Genomic DNA, 14,432 nt, shown 5'->3' with positions numbered 1-14,432 from the left:
CTGCTCATCTCGTTGGCCGACTAAACGTGCATCTATCTGTTCGCGGAGGAGTCGGCGGCCCCGGGGTCTCTGGATATTTGTTGCGTGTTCAGTGGGTGCATTCCTGTGTGAGAGAAAATAGGGCACGATACTGCTCGTGTGTGTCCAGGTTGGGTCCACCTGGCGTGTGCGCCAGGACAGGTGTACGTTTGCGAGGGGACTGGCTTTGAGCACCGTGACGCGCCGAGCCCGAGTCCCCGGTGCGGCCCCCGGTGCGTTCCCCGGTGCGTGGAGCCGCGTGCAGACATCTTTGAGGTGTCAGTGCCCAAGGAGGACAGGAACAGACTGGGGGAGGAGGCCAGGTCCCGGGCGGACGAAGAGGGAAGTGCACGCCCCGCGCCTGCGCAGTGACCGGCCGCACCCCTAGCGGCCAGCTCGGCCGCGCTCGGGCCCAACTGTCAGCAGGGGCGGGCTTTGGGCGACCGGGGGCGGGGCGGAGCACGAGGCGGAGTTTGCGCACTCCTGCTCTCTGGGGCCTGGTGGGCGGGGTGGAGAGAGGGGGAGAGGGACGCGACTCCGGCCAATGAGCGCAGAGATCGTGTGGGGGCGGGGCCGGACTGCCGCGCGCCGGGCCGCGGTTGGCGGAGGGCGGCGGGGGCGGGCTCGGCGTGCGGCCCCGCCCACTCCGGTCCGGGGCTTGGCGGGAGGGCGGCGCCCGGGCCGCCGCGGCCGCAGCTTCTCAGGTAAACGGCGACCGGGAGCCGGGGACCGGCGGCGCTCGCTCGCAGAGGCGCCCCTCGGGGGAGCCTGGGCCCGAGAGTCTGGGGGCCACCCCCTCGGCCGGGCCGTGCGGGAATCCAAGTCGGGAGGCGCCTCTCCAAGGTCAGCGGACGAGCGCGAGGAGGGTCCCGGGCGTCGCGGGGCCGAGCCCGCCCCCTTCCCTGGGCTCAGGTGCGTCCAGTCCCCGGAGGAGCCGGATTTGCCGCGTCACAAGCCGGAAGAGGCCCGGCTGCCTGGCCCCTCACCTTCCTCACGCAGACTCGGGATGCCGAGTCCGGTGCCCGTGCCCTCCCTGGGAGGTGTGAGGTCCGCGCCCCTGCTCCCCGCCGCGAGGACACCGGGGTGTCCAATGGAGCAAGCCAAGCCTGAACTCTGAGAGCCCCAAAGCTCAGGGGGCATTGCATTTCCGATTTCTCCGACATTCAGGGAGGCGGTCCGGAGCGGGGAAGTAATTTGTCCAAAGTCACGAGGATTATTGGTCACAGAGTGTAGGTCGCAAAGCTGGAAGGGCCGCAGGAAACCCAGCTCTCAAGTCCAGGGGAGAGCTGGGTGGTGCGCGGCCGGGGCTGGCCCCCAGGCCCGGATGCTGGGCTCCGACCTTCCTGCAGTGCAGCGGTAGGCCCCCAGGAGAGGGCTCTGTCGGAGCGAGCAGGGCTGGACTGAACACACTTGCACACTCTCCCCTTCGCCAGCCTAGCCGAGGTGGGGGCGGGGCTGACCCGCTCAAGCGAGCTGAGTACCGAGGGGTGGGGGGGCACAGAGGCGTGGCTGTGTGGCGGTTGGGAAGGGGCAGGTGGGGCTGCGGTGGAGGCTGGCTTTGGGGCAACAGTCTTGGAGGCAGCGACCACCTTGGAAAGGGATGGTGGTAGGGGTGAGAAGAAGAGGGTCAGTGAGCGGACCATAGAGTGCCTGGCCGAGGTGGAGAAACAGGAAGGGGTGGTGCTGGTTCCTGGCCCAGATATCTGAGCGCCTGGTGACAGGAAGACATGGCAGGTGGGTTGGGGGCCATGGACAGGTCAGGGGTAAAGGTGGTGAGTTGAGTGCTAGAGCTGTCGGGGTTGAGTGGTGGCGCCTGGTCCAGATGGGGATGCCCGGTGGGCACTGGGCCCCAGGAGACCCCCGTGGGAAGCGCCAGTCAGGCGAAACTTCAGCGGCTTGACTGTGATGTGGTTCCATCTCACGCCTGTAGTCCTGGCAGCCCAGGGGCCTGAGCATGCTGCTGTCCGCAGCGTCCTCCTTTCCAGGCCTCAGGCCGTCGTGGTTCAAGCGGGCCGGGGTCTCCCGTCTCTCCGTGGTATCACAGAGGAGTGACCGGAGTTGAGCTCACTTGGTTACCTTGAAACCAATAAGCAGGCTGCCGGCTTGTTCAGACCTGCACCTCAGTTTCTCATCCCCCCCCCCCCCCGCCCCGGGGCTGTTAGCTGCCTGCAAACATGGTTGGATCAGAGGTGGCACCTGCATTCATCGCTAGTCCCGTGTGCTTGGAAGCAGGTGTTTGCGCTTAGTTTTCAGGCCTAGGGTCCGCTGAGGCCCAGGTAAGCAGTCGGGTTGAGGCTGGTCTGCAGCCGCAGATCTCGTGAGTCCCATGAGCCAAGTTATTTGGTCTCTTTGGGGTGGGGGCTCCAGGAAAGCCCCTGTGGCTCCTGGCCGGTGCTTAGGGGATACCGGCTGCCGGAGTTACAAGGACTGTGGTTTCTTTGCCGAGCTGGAGGGCTACCTGGCTTTGGGGGTTTGCATGTGAACCCAGTGACACAGCTTGGCATGACTAACGTTGAGAAATAGCGTAATCAAGTGACTGTGAGCAATGAGCCGTGGACTGCCTCTCCCAGGTCATCAGCCCACGTCCTTGTTGGTAACTCTGGAAGTCTATTCTTCCTCTGGCTCCTGTGCTAGAGGGGAAGTCCCGGGGCCTGCTGCGGGGGTGGGGGGCATTCCTGTGACCCCACAGGGTGTCCTGACTTCGCAGTCTCCCACACGCCTGTCAGGTGGACCCATGGCTGCCTCTGGGCAGTGGTGCCCATGGCCTCCTCACCTCCCATGCCCCCTTCTGACACTTCGCTGCAGTTGGCCCAGCATCTCTGTGCCCTCCGCGTGCCATGTGGCAACCGTAAAACACCTGGGTGCCCTTCAAGCCAGGGGCTTGGACTCTGGGCTTGGACGGCACCTGGTCGGCTTACTAAATGCGGTTCAGTGACTGTTTAGTTGAGGTGAATGAGGAGGAAGCCGCTTCTCCGCTTCGCTACAGGGTGTAGGATGCAGACAGGGAAGACCCTGTGAACCCTGCCCTCCTGACCTCTGCGGGCGCTTCAGGGCGTGGGTCCTGGCTGGGTCCCGGCTGGGTCCCGCCCTGCTGTTACCTAGCGATGTGTCTCTCTCTGTGTGCGTTAAAAGAGATGGTGCCTCTAAGGTACCGCCCGGGCGGTCGGTGCTCGGCACACGCTGCCCGTGAGATGCAGGGTGCCTTCCAGACCCTTCCTTGTCTCTGCACCCTCTTCCCCTGCAGAGCCTTCGTCTTGGTTTGCCATCAGCAGTCTGCTCGCCGTTGGTTTGTCTTCATAGAGAGCAGCGTCTGTGCTGCTGTCCCTGTGGGTCCAGTGTCAGCACACGGGCCACCCGGCCTGGGGCAGGGGCAGCGGACGGGACCCTACAAAACTGGTCTTGCTCAGCTGGGCACACTTTCCTTTTCCGTTTGATGGTCAAGCTCCGCTCCTTGCACTGTGGTTCATACGAATGTACCTACCCACCACTTTCTCTCATTGGTTGTTTTTGTTTTTTTATACAAATCTGACCAGATCTCCGATTGGTATTTGTCTTTCTTCTAACATCTCTGTGCACTTGTGTGAGGGTTTCTGTAGATAGAAGGTGGGTGTCACAAGATGGGTGACGCGATCGCACGGTGTGACCCTTAGGGCTCTCAGCAGATGTCCCACAGGCTCTGCTGCCTGTCCCCGCTGTGCAGTGACTACGGCACCGATGACGTCCGATGCTGGTGGAGCAGCAGGCCTCCCTGCAAGCCTTTCCCTTGTGACACAAATGGAGCCCATGCCCGAGTCCTGAACTAAGCTGCCTGCCAGTGCGGGGGAGGCCAGGGCTTGCCCCTCTGCCGGCTGTCTCTTCTGGAATTGTGTACCCTCTTTGTTCATTTTCCTGCTTGTCATCCTGATGTAGGTGAGCTCCTTTGCATGTTAATGTGGGACACATTTTTCTCTTGTTACACCTGTTGTGAGTGAGTTGTCCTTCTTTCTCTTTTGTTTACCTTCTGCTCTGGTGGTTGGATGAGTTGTGTGCGCACGGAGGCTTGTATGCTTAGGTATAAGTGTACGTGTATGGTTTTCAAGTCTTATGTATGTTTTTGACCTTCAGAAACTTTAAACTTTTATATTGTCAAACTGAGCAGTGTTCATTAAGGTGTCTGTGTTTTTGTGTGGGGCTTAGAACGTCCTTTTCTACTTCAAGATGATAAAATATTTACCTATATTTTCTTTGTTTTTTAAACTGTATTTATTTAAGCAATCTCTGTGTTCAGTGTGGCGCTCAAACTCATGCCCCCAAGGTCAAGAGCCACATACTCCATGGGCTGAGCCAGCCAGGTGCCCCTGCCTGTATTTTCTGCCAGGACTTTTACATTTCATTTTTCCATTTAACTCTTATGTGCATCTAGAACTCGTGTTGGAATAAAGAAGGATGTGGGGAGGCTAAGCTTTTCCCTGAGTGTTTAACTAGCTATTTCAATGCTATTTATTGTTGACTAATCTGTCTGTAGGATGTAAAACCCTTTCTTGTATAATACATTTACCTCCTTATTGGTGTTCATTTCTGGACTTTCTATATAGTTCTGTTGATTTAATACACTTTAATATAAATCCTCCTCTTCATATACTTTAAAAAGTTTAATTGGCTATTCGTGTATGTTCATTCTTTTTTTAAGTTTATTTATTTATATTAGAGAGAGCCAGCGAGCATGTGAGTGGGGAGGGGCAGAGAGAGAAGGAGAGAAAGAATCCCAAGCAGGCTCTGCACTGACAGTACAGAGCCCGATGTGGAGCTTGAACTCACAAACTGTGAGATCATGACCTGAGCTGAAACCGAGTCAGCTCTTCAACCGACTGAGCCACCTAGGCGCCCCCGTGTTAATTCTTCTCTATGAATTTTGGAACCATTGCATCAAGTACCCTCCAGTATCCTGAATCATATATTTACACATTCAGAAAGTTGACAGTTTTACAATATTGAATCATACGGAAGGATTTTGATTTTATTCCTTCAATGAGCAGTATTTTAAAAAATTCTGTGCACACTAAGGGTAAAAACCAAAACTTTTTCCCTTGCAGCGCAGTGGAGAAGACAGGGAAACTGGAACATACAACTGATCTTATATTCATCGTGTGAACAAAGGGTTGTGGGAACATTCCATCACTTGCCGGAAGGTTGGGTGAGCAGGAGTCCCGTGGTAGAGGCCAGGCAGGACGTCCTTGCAGAGGTGCTGAGAGTCCAGACCGTGGCCAGGGGTCTGCAGGTGGCCAGGACACCTAGAACGTAAAGGACGGAGAAAGAAGCAGAGAGGGGTTTGGGCCTGGGTCCGGGTCACGACAGCCCGTGGTGAAGGCGTTAGGTTCTGTGGGCAGCAGGAGGACTGGTAAGTCGCGGTGAGGCCTGCTAGGGTCAGCGTTTGTAAAGGTCAGCACTCTGGGCCCGGAGGAGGCGTGTGGGGGGGTGGCCCAGGCAGGACGGTCCATGAGACAGGCGGGGTACAGGACCTCAGTGGGGCAGTAGGGCGTCTACCGCCTGAGTGAAGGGCCGAAGGAGGGGAAGGAGGGCAGTGGGGGGTGCTGACGTTTATTACGCTGTGTCTGTCACCGAGGGGTGTGACTTGGTGCCATTAATTTCATTCCCTTAACAGTGTATTCGAAGAGAAGAAGTTTTTTGATGAATTTAAGTTTATCAAGTCTTTTTTTTTTTTTTTTTTTGGCGTAGATTTTGCCTTTGGTGTCAGTCGTGGAGATTTTCTTCTTCTTTTTTTTTTTTTTCCCTCCCTCAGAAGTTTTACAGTTTTAACTTTTACATTTAGGTCTGTAAATCATTTTGAGTTTTTATACGTGGTGTGAGGTTTAGGCTGAAGTTTGTTTTATTGGATGCAGATGCCCAGCTGTGCAGCACTACTTGTTGACGAGACTATCCCTTCTCCCCTGAATAGACTTTGTACCTTTGTTAAAAATCAATCGGCCATATAAGTCTTGATGTCAGGTAGGGTACGTCCCCCAATCTTTTTTTTCCAGAAGTGTTCTGGCAATTCTAAGTCTTCACACTTTCAGGTGAATTTTAGAATTAGTTCGTCCATTTCTACAAAAAGCCTGCTAGGATTTTGACTGGAATGCATCCATAGATACATTTAGGAAGATATCTTAGCACAGTATACCTCTCCATTTATTTAAGTTTTCTTTAACTTTTTAAAAATTTTATTTTAGCGCATGAGCGGGAGAGAGGGGCTGAAGGGGAGAGAGAGAATCTTAAGCAGGCCGCACGTTCAGTGTGGAGCCCAATGCAGGGCCCGATCCCATGACCCTGGGATCATGACCTGAGTCGAAATCAAGAGTCAGATACTCAACAGACTGAGCCACCCAGGAGCCCCAATTTTTCTTTTTTTAATGTTGTATATAATTTATTCATAGTGAAAATATTATATACATATATATTTTTTAGCTTACCTCTAAGTTAGCATATAGTGCAGCGTGATTTCAGGAGTAGATTCCTTAATGCCCCTCCCCCATTTAGCCCATCCCCCCTCCCACAACCCCTCCAGTAACCCTCTGTTCTCCAGATTTATGAGTCTCTTATGCTTTGTCCCCTTCCCTGTTTTTATATTATTTTTATTCCCTTCCCTTATGTTCATCTGTTTTGTCTCTGCTGTCAGCACAGAGCCTGACATGGGGCTTGAACTGATGAACCACGAGATGATGCCCTGAGCTGAAACCGAGAGTTGGATGCTTAACCAACGGAGTCCCCCAGGCGCCCCTGATGTACTATTCTTCTTATATGTTATTGGATGATTTGATAAAATATCGTTAAGAATTTTTACATTTGTGCCTGTGAGGGATATTGGCCTATGATTTTCATTATTTGTAATACCTTTGCCTGCTTTTGTTATCAGAGTAATGCTGGCCTCATAGAATCAGTTGGGAAGTATTCCCTTGTTTTCAATTTTCTTGGAAGAATTTGTGTAGAGTTGGTATTACTTCTTCCTTAAATGTTTGGTAGAATTCCCCCAGGGAAGTCATTTAGGCCTTTCATCTAGAACTTTCTCTTTGGGAGGATTTATTTTTTTATTTTTTTAAGTTTATTTATTTTGAGACAGAGGGAGCAAACGGGGAAGGGACAGAGAGAGGGAGAGAGAGAATCTCAAGCAGGCTCCGCACCACCAGTGCAGAGCCTGATGCGGGACTCAAACTCATGAACCGCGAGATCACGACCTGAGCCGAAATTGGACGCTTAACTGACTGAGCCACCCAGGTGCCCCTCTACGGGAAGATTTTTGACTTTTTAAATTTGCCGAGATTTGTTTTAATGCCCAGAATGTAGTCAGTCTTGGTTAGCATTCCATGTGCTTTTGGAAGGAATATACTACTTGTGATGAATAGATGGTTCTATAAATACTACTTAGGTCAAGTCGGTTGACAGTATTGTTCAGGTCTTCTGTACCCTTACTGATTATCTGTACAATTGTTTTGTCAGTTATAGAGAAATCTCTACTATAATTTCTATTTTTCTATTTCATTTTGCATTTCTATTCGTTTTGGCTTTGTGATTTTTGAAGTTCTGCTATTAGGCACATAAACGTTTAGGGTTGTTATGCCTCTGAAACCTACTCTGTCTATTCATATAGTTACTCCAGCTTTCTTGCGACTGGTGTCGGCCTCGTTTTTCTTTACCCCCCCTTTTAACCTCTTTATGCTAACGTGTGGTCTTTCCTGTGGTTTCTTGTGAAATACAGTTATAACTGTCTAGCTGTCTTTGTCTATGAATTCTTCTGCATCGTTTCTGGATCAGTTATATTGACTGATTCATTCTCATTGTGGTTTGTTTTTGTTTTGTTTTATGTTTTTTGGTTTTTTTGTTTTTTGTTTTTGTTTTTTTTTTTTTTTGCTTCTTTGCATGCCGAGTAATTTTTTGCTGGATGTCAGACATGTTATTTTACCTTGCTGGTGCTAGGTATTTTTGTGTTGCTGTTATTCTTGAACTTTGCTGGGATGTAGCTAAGTTACTTGGGAACAATTTGATCTTTTCGGGTCTTTTTTTGTTTTTATTTATTTGAAAAAATTTGTTTTAAGCTTTATTTATTTTTGAGAGAGAGATGGACAGAGTGTGAGGGGGGAGGAGCAGAGAGGGAGACCCAGAATCCGAAGCAGGCTCCAGGCTCTGAGCTGTCCGCACAGGGCCCAACACGGGGCTTGAACCCACGAACCATGAGATCATGACTTGAGCCAAAGTCGGCCGCTAAACCGACTGAGCCATCCAGGTGCCCCACTTTATTTGTTTTTAAACGTTTATTTATTTTTGAGAGAGATATAGAGAGAGAAAAGAGAAAGTGTGAGTGTGGGGGGGGAGCGCAGAGAGAGGGAGACAGAGGATCTGAAGTGGGCTGCGAGCTGACAGCAGAGAACCCAATGTGGGGCTTGAACTCACAAACCATGAGATCCCGACCTGAGCTGAAGTCAAACCCTTAACTGACTGAGCCACCCAGGCGCCCCTTCAGGTCTTACTTTTAGCTTTGTTAGGTGAGAGCAGACAGCGTCTAGCCTATGGCTAATTTTATTTTTTTACCAAGGCAAAACCCTTTTGAGTGCTCTTCCCAATACTCTGACTTTTGACGTTTTCCCCTTGGGCTGCTGGGAACAGCCCTGTTCCTGGTCTGTTGTGAGTTCTGGTGATGTTTCTGCTGGGTTTTTTGGGTAGTTCTTTCCCTGGCTTTGGTAGTTTTTTCTCAGATATGGTGCTTGAATCAGTTTTCTGTTGCTGCTATGATAAGTTACCACGGACTTAGTGCCTTAAATGATGTATACGTATTATCCTAGAGTCCCTGAGAACTTTAGGCTGGAGGCAGTAGGGCCGTGCTCCTTGCTGGGGTCTCTGGGGAGAATCTCTCCTGCTCTTTCACGTTGTTGGCACAATTTGGTTCGTTGTGGCTGTAGGACCGAAGTCCCCGTTTCCTTGCTGGCTGTAAACTAAGGGACACGTCCGGCTTTTAGAGGCCACCCAAATTATGTGGTCCAGAGCCTCCTTCCTCTGTCTTTAAAGCCAGCCAGGGGGGGTTGAATCCTTCTCACGCTTCCAATTTCTCCTCCTCCTCCTTCCATCTCCTCTCTTTGCCCCGCTGGGAGGGGTTCTCTGCAGTTTAAGGATTTACATACACCCTTTCGCTAGTCTCACCCGCATGAGCCAGGGGAGTCCCCCCACCTCAGGGTCTGTACCTTTAATCCCACCTGCTGAGTCCCTTTTGACATGTAACATATTCACAGGTTCTGGGGGTGAGGACATAGGCATCTTTGGGCACATTACTCTGCTGCCCAGCACTGCCCAGTAAGTCCGCCAGGACCCTCTGCAGATCTCTGGAGTTCTCTGTGGTGCTAGCGTCTATAGACTGGCAGGACCTAGGTCTCCCAAGATGCTCCTAGGTGTGTCAAGCCGGGGGTATTGCCGGGTCCCGGTGATTCCTCCTCAGCCTGGATGCACCCTCCGGGCCGTGAGCTGGAGTGGCTCCAGGGCTCCCGTCCTTCATCTCCTGACGTCTGTCACCCTGAGAACTGCAGGTCCATGTGTTTCGTCAAGCTTTCTAGTGGTTTGGGTCAGGAGGGCAGTTGGTCCGTTACTCCCGTCTGGGCTGGGAGCTGAAGCCTCTTACACTTGTTACTTACTCTTTGCTCCTGTTTGAGGTGGGTGCATGTGGCCTTTTGCACTTGTAGGAAGAGCGTTTCGAACTTGGAATTTGAGTTGGTTTAACCCTGTTTCTTCCTGGGTAGTGGAGACAGGCAGCCGTGTCCCCTCTGGGGGCAGCCGCTTGTCTCGTAGATGCAGACCAGGTCTAGGCATCGGGATTTGGGTTCTGTCTGAGCATGTGTCACCACTGCCTTTGAGAAGATCTTCGGATTCTTTCTGGAACCTGCTGCCAGCATACTTCATACCCTGCCTGATGGCTGCGACCTTTCAGCCCTTCATCCTTTGTGGGTTTGGGTTTTTTGGCCACCTTCTTGCTCTGCCACAAGTGAAATGTGTGTTTCTATTTCTTGTTTTCCTTGTTACTTTTAGATGCTTTCCAGGAAGAAAGGGGAAACACCTTGCTGATGCCAGCGTCTTTGAACCAGTGTCTTCTTCTGCTTTCTCTCTGCCTGGGATTCCTGGAGATTTCTGGTTTGCTAATTTTATCTTGTTTTCTAGTGTGCTTGTGGGTTTATTCTTTTAAAACTTGCATCTTCGGGGTACCTGGCTGGCTCAGTCGTGGAGCACGGGACTCTTGATCTCGGGGCTGTGAGCTTGAGCCCCATGTTGGATGTAGAGATGACTTAAAAGTAAAATCTTTTTAAAAATTGAAAAAAAGTACTTGCATCTTCTCTGGTCATCTCATTGAGGTTTTGGTGGGGCACGTGTGTGTGCTTGGGCCGGTCTGCCTTCCTGGGCATGTGTGGTGTTGTCACTCACTTATAATTCTGCCACCACTCGCCCCGGGATTTCTCACTTCCTTCCTTCCTGTGTTCGTAGCCAGATGAGTGTCCTCTTGCTTGGTTAGGGCCAGGTCATGGCACCTCCTCTCTCGTCTCTGTCCTTTTATGGATGAGAGGTGATCAGGGGAGGGTCCAAGATGGAGGCGACCCATCGAGGGGCGGTGGGATTGCCAGCTCACGGAAGACATCAGTGTTAGAAAGCCGTCAGCTACAGCGCCGAGGGCCTGAGGTCCCTCTGACCTTATAGGACCTTGGAGAGTGTCACGTAGGTCCGAGCGTGGCCCTGCGCTGAAGAGGCAGGGGCATTTGCCTACTGGTGGGTTTTACTCTCGGGGCCCATCTGCTGCAAGGGCTGCCTCGAGGCGTGTAGTGCCTGAAAGCCACATCTCTCAAATGCCAGGGGCGGTTTGGATGGTTGGTTTCCTCTGCCAGTGAACCCGCCAGACCCCATGCTGCCCTTCCAGCGTCTCTCGTTGTGCTAGAATTCTCAGGCACGGGGTGTCAAGCCTGTGGTGATCTGCCTTGTCCTTGGCTCTCGGGGACAGGTTTCCCTGCTGTGCACAGACTGCGGGTGATGGGTGACGTCAGCCTCGTGCGCGCCCTCTCTCGTTTACAGAGTGACGGAAGCTGCTGTAGGTGGAGTCGGGGGGCACATCTGCCCCTCTCACCGTGCGGGCTCACATCACCCTGGCCGGGCTGCCGGGTGCGGCAGAGGGGAGCTGGGAACCGTGGGGGAGGGCGCCTTCCGCCCTCCGTGACCGCCATCCGCCGTGTGCCAGATGGCTCCCTCGCGAGAAGGCACTGATGTCCTGTTTCACGCCTGTTTTTTTAAGCTTACTTATTTATTTATTTTTGAGACAGAGAGGGAGAGACTGTGTGAGCAGGGGAGGGTCAGAGAGAGAGGGAATCCCAAGCAGGCTCTGCGCTGTCAGCACAGAGCCTGACGTGGGGCTCAATCCCATAAATCGTGAGATCATAACCTGAGCTGACATCAAGAGTCGGCCGCTTACCCGAGCCCCCAGGCGCCCCTGAAATCATGGTTTATACAAACACGGTGACGGCCTGTAAACCGAGGACTCTTACGGTTTAAATGTGTTTTCGGTTACTCCAGGTTTGAGAAGAAGCCGCCCGAGCTGACGCCGGTGAGGCGGCCGAGATGGCAGAGCCCTACGTGAAGAGTGAGTGAGTGGGCTGGGCAGGGACATGGGGTAATGGAGCGCCTGCCAGCTTGGAGTCTGGGACCCGGCCGAGCGTGGCGTTGAGTGAACGGGCTTTGAGGGAAGCACTGTCGCATGGCGTGAACAGGCTCTCTCCGAGCTCTCGGTAAAGAAAAGAAAACGAGGTCGTTGTCTGCGTAGCTGCTGAATCAGAGGGGGCCGATTGGGCTGCAGGCTCCGTGTGGTGTGGGGAGTGATGTTTGCCGGGCGAAGGGGGCTTTGTGCTCTGAGTAGGGGGGCCCTGTGCCTCTGCCCCTTTCTACACAAGACCTGGGTCCAGCAGCCACCCTGGCTGTCCACCCTGTCCCTGCCCCCAGGGCCAGCGGTTTGCTGAGGCGAGGGGAGAGACGTCCTCGCCCCACAGAGCGCCTCCCCCAGGAGTGAGGATCCATAAGCGCCGTTCGCAGGCCCCGGGCCCTGGCTCTGGGGACACTGAGGATGGCAGGGTCCTGTCCGGGGGCACCGAGCCGGAGAGGTCTGGCTCTGAGTGTGGAGCATTGACCAGCAGGGATGGGACGGTGGAGAGTTGTCTCTGGGGGCAGGTGGCAGACCTCGGGTGCTGCCCGGTGTGGGGTAGATGGCCACCTAGCCCTGAGTCTATAACACCTGCCTTTTACAGCAGCCACGGTCGGGGGGGGGGGGGGGCGGGGGGCACGAAGCAAACATGGCCTGGGACGGAAGGTCAGGAGTTAGCCAGGGTGGCCTCGGAGCAGCCGGCCGGTGGGTCCCAGACAGAGACCCTGGCGAGCAGGCCGGAGGGAGGCAGTGTGTGTGCAAGAGTGCCTCGGGTGTGTGCGGCCGAGGTGTGCCAGGTGGCCAGGCGGTGGGGCCTGGGGGAGGTTGCTGGGGCAACGGGAAAGTACAGGGGTCGGGGAAGGGTAGGCGTCCTCCAACTCACAGGCCCAGGCGGTGGCTGGCGGGGTCGGCCGGGCCTGAGCACGCACGCCGGGCTTTGTCTCTGTAGAGCTGTCCACCGTCCTGCTGGAGGCCATCACCGACAAGGACCCTCTGGTGCAGGAGCAGGTCTGTGGCGCCCTGTGCGCCCTCGGAGAGGCGCAGCCAGCGGAGGTGCTCCGAGCCTGTGAGGAGTACCTGTGGCAGCACGAGAAGGTATTCCCTGCCCGTGGCTGGCGGGTGTCGGGGGGGTGAGCCGCTCCTCTAGGTGCTCCGGGGTCCTTGGGGCGGGGTCTGTAGGGGAGGGGTGGCTGCAAAGCCGGGGTCCCGGTTGCTATGAGTAGAAAGCCGCCCCTTCCGGTCCAAGTTCCCCCGACACGGGGCATTTCCGGGACACGTGAGCCGCCTCAACTTGTGGCCTGTGGGTCCGTCCCGTCGCGGGGGCACCGGGTGGGCACGTCAGGCGGTCAGCGGCACGGCATCCAGCTGCTCACAGGCCCAGGCTGTGTTGGCGTCCCCGCTCAGTCGCTGGCTCGAGGACGGACAGCTCTCCTCGCCGGGGTGTGTGCTATCCCCCGAGGGAGAGAGAGCAGGCCACTCGCCGTCAGGGACCGCCAGAGGAACGGGTGGACGAGCGCGCGAGGGAGGGCGGAAGGCGTTCGAAGCGGGGCCGCCCGCGGAGCCCGGGCCCTCTCCCTCGCCGCCCTCCCTCGGACCGCGGGCCCCCCGTGCTGGCCGTGCCCAGGGCAGCCCTGCAGGGACGCGGGCGTGCCCGTCGGTGCCGCAGAGGAGGCTGGGAGCCAGCTCTCTGTTCCGGAGTCGCTGCCGGCCCCGGGTCTGAAGTGGTTGTGTGCCAGCTCTGGTTGTTTTCGGTGTGCTTTGGGCCCTTCCTCGGAGGGAGAGGCACTTTCACAGCCTTAAAAGACCAGTTTTCCTTGTGTTTGATCTAATACTTTGAGGTGGAAAAGGGGATCCCTGTACGGCGGGAGCTACTTCTCTCTCACGTGGGACCGCCATCTCCTAGGCAGTAGGTCAGTCCCACCGGGTGGCCACTGAGCTGATCATACGGCAGCTTAGGGCCACCCCCCCCCCCCCATCCCAGCTTTGGCCCTCTTAGCCTTTCTGGCCTTTTATGTGCACGTAGGCACACTAGGGCCGCCCGTGGGGACTGTGCATAGAGCGAGTGGGGAGAGTGCACGCTCGTGCTCGGGCGCTGTGCGTGTCCACCGCGGCTCTTCCGTGGCTTCGTGGAGCTTCGCGCTGCTCACGTGCCGGGCGCTGGCCCTTCCGTGTGTGGCTGAGAGCCTTTGTGATTGTTAGCGACCCATACGCAGCAAGACGTCGTGGGCTTCCTTCTGGCCGTTTTCTAGCTCATCTAGGATTTTGCACTTCTTCCAGCCTTTTTGGTTTCTTTCATCACTTTAAGAAGAAAGCTCTCCCTTTCATGTTTGCGTGTTTGCAGTAAAAGTATATGAAGTGGGAAGTTCTGTCCTCTCGACTGAGCTCCTCGCCAGGCACCTCTCTCTGCCCCTACGCCACCCCCCCCCCCGCCCCCAGGTCTTGCCACCTGCCTGGCATCCTCACACCGTGCGTTATGGGGTTTCACCTCCCACTGACTCTCCCTGGACGCGTGGGCGGGGCGCACACGGGGACAGACCGTCCCTGCACGGTGGCTCTCAGGCCCATGGGCGGGAAGTGGCTGGCGGAACAGAGGCAGAAGTAGTCGTCTGGGTCGGTCAGGGTCACTCCAGCACGAGCAGGCTTGGGTCTCTCACAGTTCTGGAGGCCGGGAGTCTGAGATCACGGTGCCGGCAGGTTCTGTGTGCGGTGGACACCCGCTTCTTACTTT

At 55.0% G+C, this 14,432-nt stretch overlaps 1 protein-coding gene across 5 annotated transcripts in view; it reads left to right on the top strand.

Moving 5' to 3' along the window:
• The first annotated feature begins 668 nt into the window (after window positions 1-668).
• The window catches only part of MROH1 (maestro heat like repeat family member 1), a 63,162-nt gene continuing 49,398 nt past the window's right edge, over window positions 669-14,432 (top strand). For 4 of the 5 annotated variants that reach the window (XM_086696083.1, XM_086696081.1, XM_086696082.1 and 1 more), the window contains exons 1-3: window positions 671-930; window positions 11,584-11,650; window positions 12,654-12,799. In XM_086696083.1, the coding sequence (XP_086552209.1) occupies window positions 11,629-11,650; window positions 12,654-12,799 (168 nt within the window). In that variant the 5' untranslated portion in view covers window positions 671-930; window positions 11,584-11,628. Of the gene's footprint in view, window positions 931-11,583; window positions 11,651-12,653; window positions 12,800-14,432 lie in introns of all 5 variants that reach the window. The other variant, XM_086696084.1, reaches the window with a different exon arrangement.

This window comes from Puma concolor, chromosome F2, assembly GCF_028749965.1.
Source record: "Puma concolor isolate L17-30 chromosome F2, mPumCon1.1.hap2, whole genome shotgun sequence".
In the NCBI taxonomy this organism is placed as follows: Eukaryota; Metazoa; Chordata; class Mammalia; order Carnivora; family Felidae; genus Puma; species Puma concolor.
This window is presented reverse-complemented; position numbering and strand designations above follow the sequence as displayed.